The sequence below is a fragment of the Enoplosus armatus genome, chromosome 2 (assembly GCF_043641665.1).
Source record: "Enoplosus armatus isolate fEnoArm2 chromosome 2, fEnoArm2.hap1, whole genome shotgun sequence".
NCBI lineage: Eukaryota > Metazoa > Chordata > Actinopteri > Centrarchiformes > Enoplosidae > Enoplosus > Enoplosus armatus.
In genome coordinates this window covers 7,560,826-7,584,187 of record NC_092181.1, presented here as the reverse complement: position 1 = coordinate 7,584,187, position 23,362 = coordinate 7,560,826, and the positions used below count along the sequence as shown (strand labels likewise).

The window sequence follows — 23,362 nt, the reverse complement described above, 5'->3', positions numbered from 1 at the left end:
AATTATCCAACACAATTGTGATCTTTCTTCTCAGCTACCGTGGTAATTTTGGGTCATGCTTATTGCTGGTGGGATCACACATATTGTAACCCCTCACATAGCGTCTTGCGCGTTGCAATGGCCTTTTCTTACTGTGCGGAGAGCTGACCCAGCTGGTCCAGCCAGCCTCAGGCTTTTCTTCCAGTTGATTTTGGGAAGGTGAAATACAGTCTCCAGGCCAACAATGTTGATAAGCGCTGCAAATTCATTTGCTGTGGTTACACAGCTGGGATCACTCTCAACCGTGGACACATCTACTCACAGTCCACTGTCCACTGACCCAAGGCGTGTTGGGTCACTGTGTTTGTGAATGATATGTTACCGCTAAGTGTTCTGCTTACGAAAACAAAATGACAATCAGATAAAAAAAACAAAAAAACAGTCTTGTCGTCAATCATACCATTTCTGCAGATGACAAAGCAGGTTTTCTTGTGTCCTCATGTTTACTGTAAACAGGTCCTTCCTAGAGGTTACCCTTCCTGTCTTTGTGTACAGTAAAGCCTTCCATGAAGCAATGGAATAACAATGAACAAAGGCTATCTATATCTGACCAATATTTTGCCCCCACATTGACACAAAAGCAACGGGGCACGCATGTGCATTATCAAGGTATGCTAGCTAGCTTAACATACATGCCACAAAGGCATAGCACAGGATAGCATGGTCCAGGCTTTGATGTGAGAGAATGAATACACATATTTCTTTCCCCTGGAGAGTCAGTGCTGTCATCCCCTCCGCTGTTGTAAAAATAGACCAGGGGTCACATGTTCCATAGATAGCACATTTGATTGTAATTGTGCACTGCGTTGATTGACACTGGTATCTCCAGGCTGGTGGGGGGTGGATGTTCAGTGTCTTGAGTATGAGGGAAGCCATATTCTTTGTTTTCCGCTCTCTGTGTTTGCCTTTCCCTTGATGACCAGTGGCACTTTCATAACTCAAAGTCCTGTTGTCATATTCAACGTAGTCTGTCCTAATAAATTACTGTTTGCAGATGGGGGAAAAAACCCTTATTAGATAAAGGGACATGCAGAAAATGGTTCAAATATCAAATGGCAGAGGCCCCCCAGCCGAGCTCACCACCCCAAGGTTTGCTCTGATTGAAGTCTCTGTACGACTCTCTCTTTCTGAGAGACATCCGACCCCTCTGAAACACTGCCCCAAGTAGAATTTCAATCAAAAACCGGGCTTCTCCGTAGCCCTACTTAAGTCATTTCTACTGTCTTTTTACAGTCAGGCCATATGCAGGGCTGCCTATAGAACAGTGCTCCTGTTCCCCCGGGGGTGGGGGGGGGGCGACTGACTGACATCTGCCCCCACAAACAGGGGCCTGTTCAGAGGGGTGGAACGCTACCGAAGGTCGAGATAGAAACACATCATCTAGACGAGACACAGCCCTTTGTGACGCTGAATGGCCAATTGTGTCAGCTCTGTGCATCGCGTTTCTGTGCGCAACGCTCCACGAACCTTTCCCTATCCGCAGATAAGCCCTTGGGCTTTCACATCTGAGGCCTTTTTTCTCTTGCTTTCACTCCTTATTTTATCTGGCATTTGAGGAGCTGCTGTTGTTGTTTTTTTTCCTAGCCTCGGATTCTCAATTAAACCCATGGCTTGGGAGACAACAGATAAAGCAATAGAATTGGTAAATATGCAGCCTTTTCTTTATTCCTTTTTACTCCTTCTAAATCTTCCAATACCTAAATAGCAATCTCAGAGCAAATTTTGCTTCGGCTGTTGCCGAAAAAGCTTTTGTAACAATTGTAGACATTTTATCTTTAAGCCCCTTTTTTACTTTAATTTAGATCCTTTATCACATTCTCTCTCGAAATCTCCAATCCTCCCCAGCCTCCATTCTTTGCCGCCATGATGACCAAATTTCCCCTCTAGGATCAATAACATTCATATTATCTCCATTTCAGCATTTTTCAACAGCAAGTGCGATTATTCATGTGCCTCTTTGGAAATACTATAATCCTCCGCTACATAAAGATTGAATTAAAATTCTACGGTGGATTAAGTTTCTCGCTCAAAGACATTTTGTACAGCTTGTGTATGTAGCCCTTTCATAATGGAAATTAACAGGGGGCCTCCGGTCGTGTCTCTAGTGTCTACATTCAGCAGGGATAGTGCTACACACAAACATGCACACGCCTTCAAAAGCAGCCTCCACCGTCTATTCTACCTGTCTTCATTCATCACTTTATATGCTTCTCCTTCCAGCTGCTGCATTATGTTGCTCATTTCATGTCATCCATGTTATCTAATGGCTCCTGTGTATTTGCTGTCAGCATATATCTAGAGTGGGTTTGTTCCTTGAATACTTAGCTGGGTGCTTTGCTTGATGAGGACTAATGGTTAGACAAGTGGAGGACGGGTCTTGTCACAGGAGCTCACAGGTAGTTCTCCTACTGCTCGGTGTTTCCAACTCCCGCTCTTACAACCCACAGAAAATGAATTTGATCAGGGCTCAATACAACCAAAAGAGGGATTTAAGAATGACTTGACTGGATTAACTAAAAACAGAAGGCATGATTTGGTTGTTTTAATCCTCACAATAAGTATGTGGGAACACGTTAAACCTCAAATCCCCACTTTGGGACAGTGAAAACAAGCAGTAAACACAACATTGACATATTATCAACGTCCAAATTTTATATAGAAAACGTTTTAGCAAGCAGTTGCTTTTTTACACTCCTGGAAGATAACATTAGAATTCATTTGGAGTCGTGTTTGTGTCCTACTGATGAATGTAAGTCCAATATTCACTCTCCCTTTTAGTTCTGTTCTTGGTCTGACAAAAATATCTTGCCAACTTTGACAAACCGGAAATACGCCTTAACCTCCTAAGACCCAAGCTCTATCTTAATTTCTCTTTGCTATTTGGGCTTATTGGGACCTGATAAGTATAAAAACTAAACATCATCTGTTGACATGATGTGGTTCCGCATACGGGGACAATTTTGAATTTCCATATAAGCAGAATTAAGTATTATGGTATAACCCAAAATGTGATGTCCACGCATGTGGATGCCAGGTCTTAGGAGGTTAAAGCAGTATTAACTTTCTTTTTGCCACTTGGGGGCAGCGCAAAAAGCCAAAAACACAACATTGCCATATTGCCCTATCTAGCTGACTTTGTTTGTCTGCCATTAGGTGCTGGATCACTAGGGTGCAGTAGGGTCATCAGAGCTTTTTCCCTGGGAACCACTACCTGCTATGGCTTAGGTTGATGAGAGCTGTGAGAGTGAACCAAAACAGTACATTGGCAAGCAGGAAAAAACAATACAATGAAGTGAAAGATGCTGAGACTCCTTAGAACTAGGGGGAACTGCAGAGTTGGGTGATAATTCTCAACGAGTGATTTCTTTTACATTACACATAGTCATTGGTCCCATTTTTATCCATCAATAATATAAAAATATTGATTATAGCCACTCTAATTTTGTCTCAGCACATGTCCTGAGCTGCGTCTTGCTTGTGCCCTTATGTCTTGAGACGCATCATCTGTTCGGCATCCCGAGGCTGTGGAAGTGGAAGAGCAAAGGGTGACCCTGGATGACATTTGGAACGCCTTTGATCCAGAAAGATTGAAATAGGAGCCGTATCATGTGATGATCCACACCACAGGAATCACCAGGGGGATACATCATACAGGACGGCAACAAGAGGGGGCAGGGCCCATTTAGTGGTTTCACACCTCCCTAAGCATGATGACTGCAATTTAAGATTTTCCCCTCCCACCTTCCAACCTGCTAACGCAGCTGAGACAGAAAAAAATGATTGGACACCCTCAGTGACTCCAGAAACGAATGCATGTAGGCGAGTATACATACATCCATCCATTTTTATGCTTCTGCTGTAGAGAAAGGGTGTCACATGCAGTGATGTTTCTGCTTAGGTGGAGGAGGTAGCAGGTGATTGACTGCACCTGGCCTTGAACTGGGCAAAAACATTATTGCGGAGGTTTGGCTGGATAATCTTTGGGGGAGACTGAAGCTGTCCCCATAGGCCTGAAATCCAACAAGCCAGAAAAGTTTTTTTAATATATACCCATGTCCCAGGTTCCAAGGGTTCGCTGTCACTCTCATACAGTATGTACACACACACACGCACACGGCCGAACTTTACTTGACATTGGGAAGGAGGCTGAGTAACTGAGCAATTCCAGCTGTTCCAGCAGGACTCAGATTGTATGAGTCAGTCACAGTGGAGCTTTAATCAAGAAGGGGCCCTCTGTGGGACTTCCCTGAAGGACAAGAGAATGAAGTCTGATTGCAAAGCCTTGAGGCTGCTAACACCTCTCAACCAGGCTGACTCAGAGAAGGAGCGGGCCAATCTAGCTGTCACCCCAAAGAAGCAAAGCAGTTAATTTAGTTCATACGAAACACAGTCGTCCTGGAAGAGAGGCTACCCCTGTATTCCATCAAGAAAAAACTCTGGGAAACACTAAAGAACTTCTGACATCCGCAGTGTTATGAGAGATTGTCCTCAGGTCCTCAGGTGATGGATTGAATTACACAGTAGCTCCTGACCAGAGAGTGAGGAAACTACCGCGCCATCAACAACGTTTGCCGTCACTCTACATGATTGGCAGAGCAGCAATGCAGTAATGGGAGAAATCTTTTTCATCAAATCAACCAGAAAATATGATGCGGATTTCTTTGTATCTTCAGGATATATGCTATCGTCCTCCTTTATTTGGCTGGACAAATCGCCACTGATTGTAGTAATGTGCTTTTGTTGTAAAGGTGACAGATGCTGGCTAGGTGAAGGGAGAACTAATCCTAGAGACTGAAGTGCTGCAGCGAGAGTAAAACAACGTGTGAAGGCTTGATGGATGAAGGCGCGGCAGGCCCGACTCTCCGTTTACGTCTCTCACAAGAGGTGTCAGAAGAGCCGGCTTATCTCTTGACAGCGCATCAGCTCGCGAGGCAGGGCCGTCCTGTTTGAACCCTTCACAACATGTCAAGTGTTGCTAAGGCTAAAGTGAAGGATGCCATCTCTGATGGAATTGTCATCCCTCGTGTGCTCTCATGGAGCTTTCCAGCTGGTTTGGTCAAAGAGCGGCTTCTCCGCCTACGTGTGCTCAGAGGTTTCCCCTTCACTGATGTTACAGGTGTTTCTAGGTGTCAAAATAAAATGCAGTTCAACAATAACCCAGTACAAAAGACAGGTAGGGAACACTGTTATATACATGGAGCTTCTTGCGGCGAGTAATATTACAACATTCCCTTTACAAACCCTCTCAGACTTGATTATTATGCGTGACTAGCAACTCAATCAGAGCAGGCTGTAGAGCATTATCGCATTAAGGTATTAATGACATATGAAATTTGGATTAAACCCGTTGGTCTGGTGTTGGCTCCCATGTAAATGTGATGTTAGGGTTAGCTTGTTGGGGTAAAGTAAGACAGACACGGGTTGATTGAACAGTGTGAGCGACGAGGGAGAATAAAAAGAAGTGGATTAGCACTACCTCCATCAGTGGCATAATTTGGTTTGCTTTCCCTTCCTGTGGAAATGTTTTCTTTAGCCCACGGTACACAGAGACTAATTACCATGAAAAACCTACTGAATATCTGATGACAAAGATTAGAACTTAGCAAGGGATGAGATGAAACACATTGTAAACCCAACACTAATTATAAAAGTCCGGAAGAGTTCGGAGAAACAAACATTAAAACACTTAAATGTAAACTCAGTTCCACAGTTGCATGCTGAAAAAATAGAGCAGGTTTTCATTTTTCTCGGGGTACAATACGAATAATAACAAGATTTTAAAACCTCAGGACTTGTGAAATACATGCACTCTGGGTTACTGACTGTGGCTTTGGCTCTCTCTGTACTCTGCTCCGGCTCCACTCCTAGGACTCCACTAACATGAAGTCATCTAAAAATGACAGAAGTCTGTTATGAACGTTTGTTGTTATCCTGCTCAGAGAGAGAGAGAGAGAGCGAGAGAGAGAGAGAGAGACAGACCAGGCCTCCCATACTTCCGAAACCCATTACTTTCAGCGAAATGATGATTTGATTACTTGCGCGCACTTGACTGGCACTGGTGTTTGACTTGGCAGAACTCAGCCTCCCAGTTAATAGCAGCACTTACGAATCCCGATGCCGCACGCAGCACCCTCCAACAAAAATACACAAAGCAGAAGAGATGGTGTAAATCTGACTCTCTTTTTTTGTACTCATTTAGCAAATGTAGTGGATGTAGTGTTGAAAAGACCTCGAGACATCAAGCAAAGCAAATTTAGCAACGTTCTGTTTCTTGGCCTGCATATGATTTATGACGGTTGTTGGTCAGAGCTTGAAAGGCTTAGAATAAACCGGATTTGAATGATTTGGCATTTAGATTGAGTTTCAAATGACTGTACCTTGGCTGGATTTCCTCTCCAAAGAGATAGCACAGAAGACATTACTAAAATCATTCCATTTCGAACTTTATCAGTAGTGAGAAATTCAACAGATAACTTTTAATGGGGGTAAAATAGAGGTAACTCCTCAAGATTTATGTGGCGCTTCCTGTTTTCTCCTCAACTCTGTCTGTCTTTCCTGTGCTCAAAAGAAGTTATTTTACCCATAGTTCAAAGCACGACGTTCAGTAAGGATCCTCTGAAACATCCAGCCGTCGAATACTGCTCGCCCCCTGAAGCGGCGCCAGGGGAATCAAGACCATATTTACTGTTCACTGCTTATACACTTTTAGACTGAGACAGAACAACAAGAGGAGTCACAGGGTTTATGAATGTTCCTTTATGACACAGTTCAAGTAAGTGGATGACAGCTGGCGTGCCCGATCAGAAATACGGTTCAGAAACAAAGCAGCCGTGTTAATTATGTGCTGTGATTATTTAAGGGGTGATTCCAGTTTATCCCAACTTGGGTCATATTTTTTATTAGGTTTGGCCATCATTCCTATTGGTAATCATCAAGTTAAGTGCTGACATCTGGGAACCCTGCACCATCAAAAAGAAGTCTGATGGGGAAAGAAACATGAGCGGGCAGACGGCCATACAGGTTTGAAACAAACCCAGAGGTTAGCCAAACTTGGGAAAGAACACAAGGCTGAATGGTAAAATTATTACTCAAACGCTGTTTCGCAGTTTACAGGCCAACTTCCTGGTTCGACTTTGACTCCTCGGTAATAACGGACATTTCACTCAAACTCGGTGTATATAAGATATTTAGATTACAGCTGCTGCCTCGCAAATGTGTGACCTGTCAAGTCAGACAAAATAAGCAAACTGAAGACATTGCCGTTGTGACTGCCATCTTTTGCACAATTTCCTTAACATTTCGTGATCAGTTGATCGAGAAAATAATCGGGATCGAGATTAATCGATAATGAAAATATTTTTTTAGTTGCTAATCTAAATAACGTGTCTACATTTTTTGGCTTGTTTACCGCCTGTCTGACTGTCTGACCACAAGCGGCGACAGCTTTCTCATTACACAGTCACTTCACCCTTTGTTGATATACGAATATAAATGAATGCAGCTTTAAGAGTTGAACCAGTGTCGGCCCTCTCCCAGTAATAAATAATTAGCCTAATATCGGCCTTCCTCCACGCATGAGCGCTGGAAATAAAGCAGGGGAGCTTTAATATAAGAACCTTATGATGGAGGTTATTAACGCCGGCGCGCTGATTGGCAGAGAAGGGGCGGCACATGCTGAATTCTGCCGATGACCTAAGGGACAGGGCTTTTGTGACTTACCGGGCGTTTTGCCCGGCTCTTTGTTATGGCCATGTGTCGCCCTGGGAGCCCGCTGCTCTTTCCAAAAGCCCCAGGTTCAAAGCCGCCCAGCCCGATCAGGGAGCGGGGATTGGGCCCAACGCCAGGGAATAAAGAACATCCTAAACATCTAGCACAAAGACCCCTCTGACTCCATCTTTCTCTTCTGCTACCCCCTCCCCTCTCTCTCGCTCTCTCTCTCTCTCTCTCTCTCTCTCAGCTGCTTTATATCTCGGCCTCTCACTCGCTTGGCCGGTCAGTTGGCGTCTCTTAATCCTCGGGTCAGTCACTGAGCTATCTGCTGCCTCTTTCTCCCTCAAAGACCCCGTTCTGTGTCCCCGACTCTGTGCCTTACCTGTTCATAGCAAAGTCCCCCTGGATATCCATCTGTACCTTCTGCCTTCTCAGCTGATCCCAGCTGAACAGTTTCCCTTTACCTCTTGTGTCCTCTTTTGCTCCCGTTTCTCCTCCCCTCCCCTTACCTCTCCTCTTTCCCCTCTCCTCACCTCTCCCCTCCCTTTCAAATGGCTCTTAAGATCTCTTTTCATTTTCTCTTCCTAGTTCCAGCTCTCTCTTCACCTTTGCCGACATCAGATGAAAACCCTCCAGAGACTATGGATAAAGATAAGCCCTGTGAGATAGATTGTGTGCGTGAGATAGAGTAAACCCACCCCCCACCCCCCTCTCTCCAGCACTGGCTCAAACCCCTGGCACGTTCCGTCTGCTCGGGCTAGCAAAGCCACTAAGCCAGCCTCTGCCTCTATCCACCTCCCCATGCACACCATTAGCTAACCTGCTTTGCAGCTATTCCCTAATCAAAAACATTTACATTGTGAGCCAATGCCTATGCGGGCCAAAAGAGACACTCTGCCATGCTCCCTCCCATCACCCGCCACCCATGTCCATGTGTTTGCGATGGATTAGCCCAACAGGTGCTTAATTATTCTGATAAAAAAAAAAAATGCTCCAAGGAGGAACTGGGGAAAAAGGGCAAGCAAAATAGGTTTACATTTTTACAAATTCCAATGAAAGAGCCAACCCATAACTCTCACACACATCTGCAGGAATTCATTAATGGTTCAGCCCAACAGGTGCTACATTTGATTTGAAATTCAATCAAAAGTGAAGAATCAGGTGATGAATCGCCTCCTTTCCCCAACCCCTCCAGGCTCACAGTGTCAGCAGCTGCATCTTCCACAGCCCCATTACAATGTCTTCCTACATGAGAGAGAAGCGAACACACACACACACACACACACACACACACACACACACTGTTTAATGCTGCTTTCAAAGTGCAAAATTCTGGCCTCGGCCAATGGGAAAGAGCATCTGTGAGTGGTGGATTTGAAAGGGACCAATAGGACAAAGGGATTGTATCGGCTAAAAACGCAGGTGCACCGTGATTAGTGGGCAGCAGCTGGTGAGGTCACAAACGGACGCGGACACACACACACACACACACAAGCTTTTTGCAAATGCATGGTAAATATTCTACAGTCCTTTCTTTCCTCTCTCTGCCCTCCGAGCTAACAACAAGCTTTAGGAGCACATAAAGTACAGCAGTGCCTCCGTCTCACCAGCCTTTGATGAATAAAGAACCAAAAAGAAGAATACATGGCACACAAGCCAATATGGGTTTGAAATGACTACTCTTTGAAAAGTGAGAGAGGAAGAGGGGAAAGGGAGAGGATAAAAAAAGGGAGCATAAACCCTCTGAGAAGCCTTTTGAAAATAGCTGATAAAAGACTATATTTTTTAGAGGAATCAATTTACCGTGTGTATGAGTTTGTGTTCACACATTCTACGTTTGAGCTAGAGTCGGAGTGACACACACACAGAGAGTGAGATGATTTGCGGCTCTTTGGAAGCCTCCGCAGACTCCTTTCAACCTAAATCCAGCATTGTCACAGGCAGCACATCCCTCCCTCCCTCCCTGGATTTACCTCTCCTCTCTCTCTGTTCTCTCTCCCATCCTCTGTTATCCCCCCGAGACATGTCATCATCCTCCGTGCAGCTCCGGTCCTCCCGCCCGTCCTGGAGGTCTCGCAACAAAGTCTGTCCCATCGTAATCCAATTTAGGATGGAGTGATGGGCAGCAGAGAAATGGCCGGCTCTGGAAGAGACGCACACAGTTTCATTTGGTGATGTCAGTCAAACCCCCCCATAACTCTTGCGATGCCGAGCAGTCGGCTGCCCGTTCGCGCAATCTGTTTGCGGTTGAGCAGTTAACATGCCTCCTTCCCGCTCTCTGGCCTTCCCTAATCATCAGAGAGCAGAATATGAGGCTTGAGCCACATTAAGGTTTCTCTACTTCATTAAAGGCTCTCCCCTCAGCAAATGGCTCTCTGTCTGAGGAAATGACATGAAATCAGGAAATGGACTACATGGCAGATTGAGCCGTTCAATTACAACTTAACAGCCATACGTTGTCAGGCTCTGTTCATTTCCACAGCCTGCCCTCCCAAGTTCTGGCGAGGGTTTTCATGGAGTCCATCAGGGGGGAATGATAGGGGGGGGGCAGTAGATGAAAATCCGAGCTGGCATGCTAGTCATCTTCAGCCTCAGCCTCGGGGACTCGCAGTTAACTGCCGCACACTTCTGAGCAGAGAGGTGTTTAATGGTTGATTAGCAGTCTCTGGGAGCTGCCCTGCGCACCAAAGACACTGTCCTCCCCATTTTATGCTTCTGAAGAGAATCAATTAGCACAATTAACAGCATCTCGGTTCCATTAAACATTAATCACAAAGCGCCGTGCTCCGGGTGAGCAGCTAACATTAATTGACAGCTGACATGACTTTGAGGGAGCGGCGATACCATCTCAGCTTTACAGTTTACGAGGACTCATCAGACAGCGTTTCAGTGATGATGCAGAAAATCTGACGCATCAGTTTCAGTTGAACACTTAATGTCAGGACTATGGTACACCGCTAGAGATGTGGATTTAAATAAGATGTGTGAGATGTTCAGATGTTTCTTTTTAATGATGTCCTTATCAATGTTCTTTGGCACAGAAATACAGGAATCTCCCAAACCATATAATGGTACTATAAGGTTATGTTATGACTACCAGTTTGGAGCTGAATACTACAATACCCATGAGCCTTGGTCGCTGTTGCTACAGTTGCTACTGCTTCATTGGCGTCTTTGGGGACAAAATACGAGATTGAGTTATCAGGTTTCTAAATCTTTAGCGGCACAGGTAACAGAGTTTAAAGCTCAGTGATTGGATGGTGGATGGATGAATGCACCATGGGAGTCGTAGTTTACTCCTCTCTTTGCCTTTTAACACATGAATTCATGTGACCCAGAATCTGATAGTGAAGTCATTTAAGCAGCAGATTGCGTTATCAAAGTTTCCCAAAGGTACCCTGTAGCTTTTGGTCGCCATTAGCAGCACTCGCTACTGACTTTTAACCTTGGTGATTGGTTGTTTCTTAGCGAAATACATCTGAGTTGTAGTTGACTATTCTCATATGTTTTTATGCACACAGGCTTGTAGTTTTGACATTTAAAAAAATATTTTGATTTGATTTTATGTCCATCCAAGTGCTCCAACCGCCAGTTACCTGTAATAGTCTTTGCAGAAACGCCCAAAATGACCCCTTCTGCTTCTCAGCTCTATACCGAACGCGGGCCTGGAATGTCGGGTCACATTTGTAACCTTGTTTACTTAATCTTTGTAAAGATAGTTCCTGATTCACATTTTTGTAAAAATGCAAGTTTGATGCTGTTTTATTGCGGCAATGTTCTTGTACAGCTGCCTATGTTTAGACAACATCTAACATTTGATAACTTTGGCTTCTTTTGTTAGATGAATAAAAGAGTATTGAAGTAAGGCATCCAAAAAAAAGTATAGTTTTGCTATCACATTATACTTGTGTATTAATGTTTGCTGATAGTGAAATGAATCATTGCCTTGTTGATTTCCTAATCTCACAGTGCATCGCTACTACTATTTTTCAACTTACCGCTGCAATAAATTAGCAACAAAATCAAGTTAAAACTGTGTTGAGAAACAAACTGCAAATGTCAAACTGTTCCTGTTTCAGCCAGTATAATGTCTGCTTCCATTAGGGCCGTCATGAATCTATCCTCATTTGGCTTGTGTCTCTTTCCGCTGTGGGAGGTCACCATAAGAGGCTTGGCTGCTCTGTTTTCACTGCTACAGTTTACAGTTAGTGGTGGGCAGCCTGTTCCACAGCCCTGGTAATTGAGGCTAAGAGGTTTATCTGGAGTCAGGCTCTCAGGGCCTGGTCAGATAGAGGGGCCTGGAGCTGACCAGGACTGGAGAGACTCTCCAGAGACAGTCAGCGGCTGGTCACTGTCTTTCATCCTCCATCCTCCCCCCAGCCCCCCTTTTTTTTTCTTCGTCTCAATAGCTCTCCCCCACCTCTCGCTTTGACTGAGGAGGGTCGCTCAGTATCTCTTGTTTCCTCTGTCTGTCAGTCCTACAAGTACACATGTGCATACATCACACACAAACACAGACAGCCCACCCTTTCAGCCCACTCCCGCCCAAACTCGGGGAGTAACAGGGGTCTCTCTCAGGACGCCAAGCTAATTTTACCCCTACCACCAGGCCAGGAGGAGGGAGGGCACATTTAGAGGTGTTATTTAGAGCAGCCGTCTCGAGGCGTAGGATGAGACTGTAAAGCCCCTTTCACACATGCATTCTATCCCTAAATTTCCCCCGAAACATTTCCTGTATGGGTTCATGTGTCAATGGGAGCAGGGATTGGTATTCAGGGAAATCTGTACCGCCGATTTCCCCACCTCAAGACCGCGTAACGCTTCAGGGAAAATGCCGGTAAGGCTGTGTTGTGGATGAAAGCGGCAACATTGCAGAGACAACATTGCAGGGACAAGCACGTAAAGGGTTACGTCCGTCTGACAAAAGACAAGACAATTTGAATCCGCTTTTGCGGGGTATTTCATAGTCATAGTCCTTCAGAATTAACGTTTTCCCATTACGCAACATCAGACACCCGCTGAACATACAGTTAGGAAATAGCACGCTAGCTACAAGTACATTGATTTAAATTCAGTGCCGCATATTTTCCAAGCTACTGCAGCTGTCACATTTTGCGGGACCCGTGTGGGCGCGGCTTCCACAAGAGCTTCCGCCAAGGCTTTCATCATCCCGGAGTGGGCGTGGTTCCATCTGAAGTGGGTGGGGAAAAAACGTCTGTTCTATTCCAGCATAGCCATGGCAATGCGTGAAAAGGCACAAGACGGAAATGTTTCCTGAATGTAGCCAACAGGAGTCAATGTGTGAATAGTGAAAATCACTAGCGGTGCCTGAAAGGTTCTCCCTGTAATCTGCCAGGAGCTACGTATGAAGGAGGCTTCTGCAACCTGAGGGCAGCTTATCAGAGGTGGAGGCATTTGTGTGCACTTGGCCACTACGCTCGCTATTGGAGGCACATATTGGCTGATATTAATGGCTTTCTGCAGAGTGATACTGTACTATGGATTGCAAGGAATGCAGCCGACACACACCCATATACTCACACGCACATACACATCCATGCACGTTATGCATGGATGTGTATTATATTTCGTTTCAGGAGAGTAATTTATTCTTTGCTAACTGACACCATACAGCATATTCTTGTATGAAACCCGATGATTCAGCTCTGTGCATATGTAGTAGAGCCACTGACTTTCTTTCATTTCTTTATCTTAAAACAGATTCCCTGACACTCTCATTTGCCGCAGCCTTGAGTAATTAGAACTACCCTACATCGCATACAACTTGTGCAACTGGAGTTAAATTGCTCTCTCTTTTTTTTAATTTTTTTATACCATTATCTTGTTGTTAGACTTGCTGCAGATTCAGCCCTTCTGAGAACTGTATGTGCACAACTGGGATTCAGCTGACTGCAAACTTCATCGCCACAGGCATCGGGCAAATTGCTAATCAAAGCAAAACACAGTCAGACTAGGCTATTAACCGCTGTTCTCTCTCCGTCTCAATCCCACTCCCTCTCCCCTCCCTTTCCAGACAGCGAGATTGTACCTCCTGACTGTCTGCGGCCACGCTCCTTCACCACAGTGCGCTCCTCCTCCCTGCGGCGTGAAGCCGACGACTCACGCCTGTCCGTCAGCCTGTGTGACCTCAACCTGCAGCAGGAGGACGGACGCCCCGCCCACAATCACTCCCACCGCCACACCCTCCACCTGGCCTCGGCCTCCTCCTCCTCCACCTGCCCCATACCCCAGAACTCCCTCAACTCCCAGCAGTCCTCTCTGCTGCCCTCCGCCCTGGAGAGCGACCTCCACTTCCACCAGCTGCGCGGCGCCCACATCAAGACGCTGGACGAGCAGACGGTGGCGCGATCCGAGCACGCACGAGAGGAACGCACTCTGGTCTTCACCAACCGGCCCCTGCGCACTGGAGAGACCGTCTTCATCAAAGTCACCAAGTCCAGCCCGGCGCGCTCGGGCTCATTGTCCTATGGTGTGACGTCCTGTGACCCGGCGGTGCTGCGCCCCAGCGACCTGCCCTACAATCCAGAGGCTCTGGTGGACAGGAAGGAGTTTTGGGCGGTGTGTCGGGTGCCGACGCCTCTCCAAAGCAGTGACATCTTGGGCTTCTTGGTCAATCCGGAAGGGGAGGTCATCCTCAGCCACAACGGCACCAATGTTGGCATGCAGGTGTGTGTGGACAACTCCCGCCCACTCTGGATGTTCTTTGGTCTGCATGGGGCTGTGACTCAGCTGAGGATTCTTGGTAAGTAAGAACTGCATGAGGTCACATTAGATTCAAGGGGGTTGTATAAAAAGAAAGAGGACTCTAAAAGGGGTACTCAAGCGATTTAGTGTTTAGTATGGTCGAAATCCATACAGGGGAGGCTGAGATCTCTTGACTTTTACTCCCTAATATAGGTCCAAAAACGCTGGATCCACCAGTATCTTCTGTTCACTAGACCCTCGCTGCCTGCATCTTTTAAACTCCATGCCCCCAGTTTTTCAGGCTTTCTGTTAGAGCTGGACTGATAAATCGGCCAGGTTGACACTATTAGCTTATTGCAGATAAATATCGTATCTGTTTATATATGGGCGAGTAAGTAACAAGACATTATAGCACAGAGTGGCCACACTAGGTCTAAGGACATTCAGAAGCAGTGTCACCATTACATAGTTTGTCTATCAGAGGACACTAACAAGTTTATTTTCATGCCTCTGCAGCCAGAGGCATTATGTTTTCCAGTTGTCTGTCTGTCCGTCCCATTCTTGTGAACGGGATATCCCAGGAATGCCTTTGTGGAATTTCTTCAAATTTGGCACAAACGTCCACTTGGACTCCAGGATGAACTGATTAGAATTTGGTGGTCAAAGGTCAAGGTCACTGTGAGCTCACAAAACAAAGCGTGTTTTTGGCCATAACTCAAGAATTGATGACCATATTCCACAGTTGGTCGGACAAGGAATTGGTGACACTGACTCAGAGGTCACGTGACCTCAAAATATATTAATATTGACAAACACGGTTTTGGCCATAACTCAAGAAGTGACGATGTAATTATGACAGAATTTCACACACATGTTGAATGGGATACAATGATGAAGTATGCATCTGGTCACAATTTAAAAATAAATAATCTTAAGGGATCCCTATCAAGATTATTTGTTCATGTCATGTGTTTATATTTAAAAAAGAATATTAACATTATCGGGCTCTAAAATCTCTTTACTTTCTGTCACAGAAGACATTATACAACTAAGGAAGTACACTGGAAAATAGGAAGCGTGGAAGTACAATTTAAAACTAATCCTCAGAGATATGATCGACATAACAAGCACCTTAATATGGCCATCTTACTTTGCTATTTCGGTGTAGTTCACTGAAATTTAACTCGTATTTAATTAAGTGTTAACATTATTTTATCAAGTTGAGTCATGAGCACCCTTTGTTCTTTGACCGCATGCTTGCGGATAATCCCACTTGAAAGAGTCATTTATGGTGGAAATAAGCATCCTTTTAGGCCGGTGATGTGTCCCGGGTCAGGAACTTACAGATGGTGGGGCTGAGTTCCGTGCTTAATTCACTTGCTCCCCGTGGTCAAAATGTATTTGTGCAAGGTGTCGATGGCTCTGACCAGTACACCAATGGAGGCAAACCACCCCCCCCCCCTTTGTAAATTACAGCCACGGTCGGGTTCGGGAGAGCACTTTGTTACTTTGTTTGTCACAATATTTACGGCAGATGTCTCGAGACAGGAAGCATCTGTACACATTCGTAGGATTAACGAGAAAAGTAGACGCTCTGTCACGACCTCAGAAGATGAAAAACAGGAAGTGAGCAAACGGAGTTGGAGAGAGGCTTGCAGGGAGGGGGGGGGGGGGGGGTGCACACAGCAGGGATGACAAGATGGCTCAGCGGGGTGGATACTTTGCCTGCCAGTGGCGGGGGGGGGGGACACCTGAGGTGTGTTTACCCTTTCTAAACGCTGATAATGACAGGGGGAAGCGGGAAAAGGTGTGTGGCAGTTCTGACCCAGCACTTCATTTCACCCTGCCAAGCATATTGCCTTCCCACGAGGTGCACTTAGCTATGGCACTCACGAGCATGAGAAATGGAAGACAGCTCTGCAACAGGCTATCTTTATGAACGCCATTCTGAATGGCATTTGTTCCCACGTCTGCCAAAGAAAGTCGGCGAAATCCTATCTAAACGACAGCACCGCACAAATGTACACGCGTTCTGAAAATCGTCACTTTCAACAGCCATTATAAGGGTCCTTTAAGGGTTGACAGTAAAAATGCAACGTCTTTCTCAGCTGTATAATGCAAATTGGCGCGTGCAGCGGTGGATGCTGTCTTCTATTAACGCAGCTTAAGAGGCATAACCCGCCAAAACAGCACCGGCCTTTCAAAGGTGTCACAAGTGTTTGTCGGTGGAGGAAAGAGGCATCTATAAATACAGCCTGCTTTTCTTCAGTGACAGCAGCGGAAAAAGGAAGCAGAGGTCAAAAGAGGTTGGATTGGAACAACCTCAGCTTTAACTAGACATGCGAGAGAGACAGAGAGAGAGACAGAAGCTAAGGCTTAAACCTTTCACTCATCAAAAGTTGTGAAATATAATGTTACAGGGGTTTTAAACTCGGCTCTCTGCATGTTGCACAAGGGGATTCACAGTGTTCACTAGGGGCTGGCCTCCGGTAGCTTGACCCACTTAACGTCAAACCACAGCAAAGTAACCATGACAGCCATGTCGATACAAATCACAGAGAGCTTCAACGTACAGTAGCTTTGATGTGCAGAGGAAGAATGTCCGTGATCAATTCAGCCAATGCCAAAATATCACAAATTCAGCTTTTGTGGACTTTTTGTCTTTCAATCTCCTCTTTACCTTCATGAAGCAAGCCGTACCTTATCTTACTTTTGCAATGCAAAAAAAGCAAAATGTCTCGATGATACAGTAGGCACTTTTGCTCAGTCCTGTAAACAGAGAGGTCACTTACTTCACTGTTAAATTACATTTTAACTTGGCAACCGTGCATTATAGACCACCTGGTTTTTTTTATGTGCATTTCTAACAATCATTTACTGAAACCAGAGAGCCTCGGCAGCGCAACAAAACAGGAATAGCAGAACAATGAAACCCGGTCCGAGGCACATCTCCTTATCAGAGCAGATCTCGGAATTCCCACTGAGGTGTGAATCATCTTTACTTTCCAGCTGCTTTCAATTAGGACGCATCTCTTATCTCGCTCTTGCAACTCTTGATCTATTGCTTTGTGTTGACTGAAGAGCAATTTAGCCTTTAAGTTGAGCTGAATGCGAGGCGTGCCCTCTACTTGGAGTGAGGGATGTTAAACTTGAAAGCTCGGCTCTCCCAGTGGGCCCCCGCTCTTTTCGGGCATGGCAAGATAGAGCGGCCGTCGCAGAGGCCTCTCACTTCAAACAAAGCGGGAAGCAATGGACCTTTCTAATAGGAACAGACACACTCAAACAGATACATCAGGATAGCTCAGGTCAGCCAAGAGAGCTTGGACAGGGTAATGAAATCGATACTGCATTAGTTCTATTAGTAGTAATGGCAGTGGAAGTAATACTTATTTTATCATTTTAAATTAAAATGTCTGTCTGTTTTAAATCCATTTGAAGAAATGTATTCTGCACAATATACATTGTATATATTGTTTTACAATCTGTTTGCTAGCTTGTAGTCTTCTTACTTCACTGCTTTGCTTTGCCTCTTTGTGCATTACTGCCACCAACTGTCGACCAGCGGAATAGAATAGAAACTGGTGGCACGAAAGTTTACCATGTTGCCCGCATATCGGCGCAATCGGCCTGTAGCACCAGTAGTTTAATGCCCAGAAGTGTTGGATGGATGAATAATAGAGAAACAAGTGTTGGTGCCAGAAGAAATACCACGTCAGGCTCAGGTCTATATAGTCAGAATTTAAGGTCACAGCCTCAGCTGTAACATTAGCATGCATGTTAACTATTGGATGTTAATCTGCTGACCTTTCGCACGTTATCGTGTTCACATTCGTTCGTTGAGTTCGCACGGGAACATGTTAACCATTAGCATGCAAGTGCAACTGATGTTAGAATGCTGTCAGCATTAATCGCAATGTACAAGCGAAGCAGACAGAAAATTGTTGATTAGTTTATTATGCTAAAGTTGACAGTTATAGTTTTGATCAGTCAAGTCTCTTTACCCTCAGTTGAGTCGGGGTCATTAGTTTGTGGTCGTGAACTGCAATAAAAGTGGACAGCTATAGTTTTGACCTGTCGGTGACACTAGGCACCATTATTTGGGCGATTAATGAGTGTGTGTAAAAAAATTAAAAAATAAATCACAACAATCCATGCAACACTTACACAGTATTTCACTGTAAACTATAGACTGACCCAATGACCAGCTGCCATCCCCAGAGCCACACACCGGCAGCATGACCAAAAGTCACCCTACGTGTGGGTGGATTAGTGTGAAATACATAAAAACCGACAGAATCTGTGTTTTCCAAGATCTCCATGTCAAGACACGTCAACTACAGTTTTACCCTGCGGAGGTACGCCAACTCATAGATTGCGGCATTGTCCTCTATTGTCCATGTATTTCCTGAAAAAGAAATGAAGCTGAAAACAGACCAGAAGACAGTTGAACTTTGAGGGAGGGATATTGAAGGGACCTTGTGCCTAGTGGCGTGGAAATAGGACACCCATCCAGTGACCCACTTCGCATGAATTATAGATTCCATTAAAATGTCAGCACGCTCATGCTCAAGTGAAACGTCTCACCACCCACATCCTCATACTCTGCAGCTGCCACGCTTCTCTCTCCTCCTCTTCTCAACTTCTGTCATCTTAGCTGGTGTCTTCTTCTCTTCTCTTTCACATGTTTTGGTTTTCCTCGTCAGTTTTGTGCTTTCTATTCCCCCATTAATCACACATGTACCCCTGCTGCTGCGTTAGACACACAGACATACAGTGCATCCGGAAAGTATTCACAGCGCTTCACTTTTTCCACATTTTGTTATGTTGCAGCCTTATACCAAAATGGATTAAATTCATTTTTTTCCTCAAAATTCTACACACAACACCCCATAATGACAACGTGAAAAAAGTTTTTTTGAGATTTTTGCAAATTTATTAAAAATAAAAAACCTGAGAAATCACATGTACATAAGTATTCACAGCCTTTGCTCAATACTTTGTTGATGCACCTTTGGCAGCAATTACAGCCTCAAGTCTTTTTGAATATGATGCCACAAGCTTGGCACACCTATCTTTGGGCAGTTTCACCCATTCCTCTTTGCAGCACCTCTCAAGCTCCATCAGGTTGGATGGGAAGCGTCGGTGCACAGCCATTTTCAGATCTCTCCAGAGAAGTTCAATCGGATTCAAGTCTGGGCTCTGGTTGGGCCACTCAAGGACATTCACAGAGTTGTCCTGAAGCCACTCCTTTGATATCTTGGCTGTGTGCTTAGGGTCGTTGTCCTGCTGAAAGATAAACCGTCGCCCCAGTCTGAGGTCAAGAGCGCTCTGGAGCAGGTTTTCATCCAGGATGTCTCTGTACTTTGCTGCATTCATCTTTCCCTCTATCCTGACTAGTCTCCCAGTTCCTGCCGCTGAAAAACATCCCCACAGCATGATGCTGCCACCACCATGCTTCACTGTAGGGATGGTATTGGCCTGGTGATGAGCGGTGCCTGGTTTCCTCCAAACGTGACGCCTGGCATTCACACCAAAGAGTTCAATCTTTGTCTCATCAGACCAGAGAATTTTGTTTCTCATGGTCTGAGAGTCCTTCAGGTGCCTTTTGGCAAACTCCAGGCGGGCTGCTATGTGCCTTTTACTAAGGAGTGGCTTCCGTCTGGCCACTCTACCATACAGGCCTGATTGGTGGATTGCTGCAGAGATGGTTGTCCTTCTGGAAGGTTCTCCTCTCTCCACAGAGGAACTCTGGAGCTCTGACAGAGTGACCATCGGGTTCTTGGTCACCTCCCTGACTAAGGCCCTTCTCCCCCGATTACTCAGTTTAGATGGCCGGCCAGCTCTAGGAAGAGTCCTGGTGGTTCCGAACTTCTTCCACTTACGGATGATGGAGGCCACTGTGCTCATTGGGACCTTCAAAGCAGCAGAAATTTTTCTGTAACCTTCCCCAGATTTGTGCCTCGAGACAATCCTGTCTCGGAGGTCTACAGACAATTCCTTTGACTTCATGCTTGGTTTGTGCTCTGACATGCACTGTCAACTGTGGGACCTTATATAGACAGGTGTGTGCCTTTCCAAATCATGTCCAATCAACTGAATTTACCACAGGTGGACTCCAATTAAGCTGCAGAAACATCTCAAGGATGATCAGTGGAAACAGGATGCACCTGAGCTCAATTTTGAGCTTCATGGCAAAGGCTGTGAATACTTATGTACATGTGATTTCTTAGTTTTTTATTTTTAATAAATTTGCAAAAATTTCAAAAAAACTTTTTTCACATTGTCATTATGGGGTGTTGTGTGTAGAATTTTGAGGAAAAAAATTAATTTAATCCATTTTGGAATAAGGGTGTAACATAACAAAATGTGGAAAAAGTGAAGCGCCGTGAATACTTTCCGGATGCACTGTACATTCACGCAAGCCTATACGTATAGATATACACATGAACAGTATATATATATATATATATATATATATATATATATATATATATATATATATATATATATATATATATAGTGCGTATGTATATGTGATCATATATGTTGTTTTTCCCGGTGAACTGTAATGATTGAATTATTATTTGAAATATTGGTTAAATCAGAGCATTGTTGTCGTTTCCTTGCCCGCCAAGAGACAGTCCATGTTTCACACCTCAGTTGTTGAGTCTTGTTAATGATATTCATTGCTGGTTTTATTAGTTTGTTAGTGCGGTGGTTGGTGTGGGGTTGGCATTTTACGCTGCTGCAGGATACGCAAAGGATAAAATGCAGGATGGGAAAACAAGTTGCTTTTAATTACCGTTTTTAATTTCGGGGGCATTTTCCAAAACTTGCAAAACCGAGTTCGTTTTTCGCGACCGTGCATGCGGTGTGTACATGCGCTCGTACATATGCATGGCAGCACACAACCTCTGCTCACTACACCTGGTCAAGAGATAGCCAACTCTCGGATGTAAGACTGTGTACTCCCTCCAAAACAGCTCTTAAAGATAACATCTCCACCACAGACACAAAGAGACTATTAACATTTAATGCAGCAAGCTAAACCATGACCTTAAACTGCTACCTTCTGAGCTGCTTTCCTCTCATCCCATCTAAACACAAACACATCTAAACACATCTGAGCACAAAGCCTAAGTGCACATTTGTCCCGATGGTGGGGATTCTCTGCAATTAGATTAACGGCTGCTCATTTTTGTCACCAAGGAAATGTTAATGGAAGCTATTTGCAAGGGTCCTTTCCCTCCTCTCTCCTTCCTTTCTTTCGGTTGCTCTTTCAGTCTATAAACAGGCCTGGAGATTTTCCGTTTCACCCCTTCCCTCCCCTCGTTGCAAAAAAAGTGACCGAAATCTCTGTCTCACACTGGCCTGAAGGCTGTCAAGGGTGATCCTTATACACACAAACACACGCTAAACCCCTCACCCACCTCCCCTCCTCACATACTCCGCATGCCTCCCATGCTTTAATAGATGGATGGATGATTAGACGGATGGATGGAGGTAGATGGCAGCAGAGATGTGGCCACAGAGAGGCGGCTTGCCTCTCACAGCTGTTCACACAGGTCGGTTTAATCTAGTGGTGAGCGGGCGGGATCAGGGCGAGGCACCGCAGATCCTGCCTCAGCTGCCCTGGATGGGAGGTGCCCGCCTGCCTGGGGGATTAACAGGGAGAGATGGGGCAGAGGCAGGGAGGGGAGGGATGTGCAGAGAAAGAGGATTCGGTTCCACGGGGGAGGGAGGGGGGGGTCACTCATGCTACAGGGCTGCAGGGCGATCAGGCTCGAGTAATCCGATGAAAGTTGAAACATGACGAGTGCAGTAGCACCTTGTAGGGGCGGCATGGTGATTTACTGATCAACACTCAGCGTGCTGGTTTGATTCTGAGCCTTTCTACACATATACAGTCCACGTGTCGTACATGTAATCGCTGGGGGGTTTTCCTCTAGCTGCTTTGATTGATCCTTTGCTTTTGCCACTTTCTGTGACGGCTGCAACGCCGTGAGTGCCGTCAAGGGGTGACACCATTATCCTCATTTGAACGATGGATCATGTCTCGCCCTTTTCTACGATGGCAGATTTTCTTGCCCGGCGTTTGAGAGTAGCTACAAGATGTTGAGACGCATCCTACAATGCTGTTTATTCCGACAAACCGAAACCTTCATCTTTTGTTGTTCATGGCATAGCGTCCGCGTACGTAGTCGCTAGGTCCATATATATACACACACACACACACAGATAACGCAGGACTGGAATCTGGACCTTTTAGAAGTTAGAAAATGTATCAGGAGCCTATGTTTTTAGTAATGTTGCCACTATCCCAAGATCTCAGCAACTACTTTAGTGAGTACAGCATTCATTTATGGCTAGAGCTACAAAGGTTAGACTCCTAACTGGTTTACCTTTGGTTTTTTGGTTTGGTCTTGACCAGCAGCCAGGATAGTTTGGAATCTCGAATGCCACACTGATTAGAGAGAATAAATTCTGAGTCGGCTTGTGATGAAGTGTGTGTGTGCGCTTATACTTGTGGCATCTCACGCATCCCTCCTGGACCAGGAGTGTGATTCTGGCTGGGGCGTCCCCCTGCTAAAAATGTATTCTCTTAAGGTGTTCCAGATGACCTGTTACATCATGCTACACACTGTACATACAGTACACTCAAACACACTTTGACAGGGTAATCCCCGGTATGCAAACAACAGAGATTGTTGACTACCCCTACCACCCCCCCCCGAAACAGCTCCTGATATAGAGTAATGAGCAGCAGTGACACGATGCCACGGCAACTGTGACAGAAACGCTGCTACTGTTTCCTACCTGGCAGTTATGGGCCAGTTTCTCTAAATTCCGGTGACCCGTTATTGGCTTGGCCCTCAAGTGAAATAGGCCTCTGTCTGTTAGCCCTGGG

The 23,362-nt window shown here is 45.3% G+C and overlaps 1 protein-coding gene across 2 annotated transcripts in view; it reads left to right on the top strand.

Moving 5' to 3' along the window:
• The window catches only part of neurl1aa (neuralized E3 ubiquitin protein ligase 1Aa), a 64,149-nt gene that overhangs the window by 37,726 nt on the left and 3,061 nt on the right, over positions 1–23,362 (top strand). For both annotated transcript variants that reach the window (XM_070924040.1, XM_070924047.1), the window contains exon 4: positions 13,784–14,512. In XM_070924040.1, the coding sequence (XP_070780141.1) occupies positions 13,784–14,512 (729 nt within the window). The remainder of the gene's footprint in view (positions 1–13,783; positions 14,513–23,362) is intronic.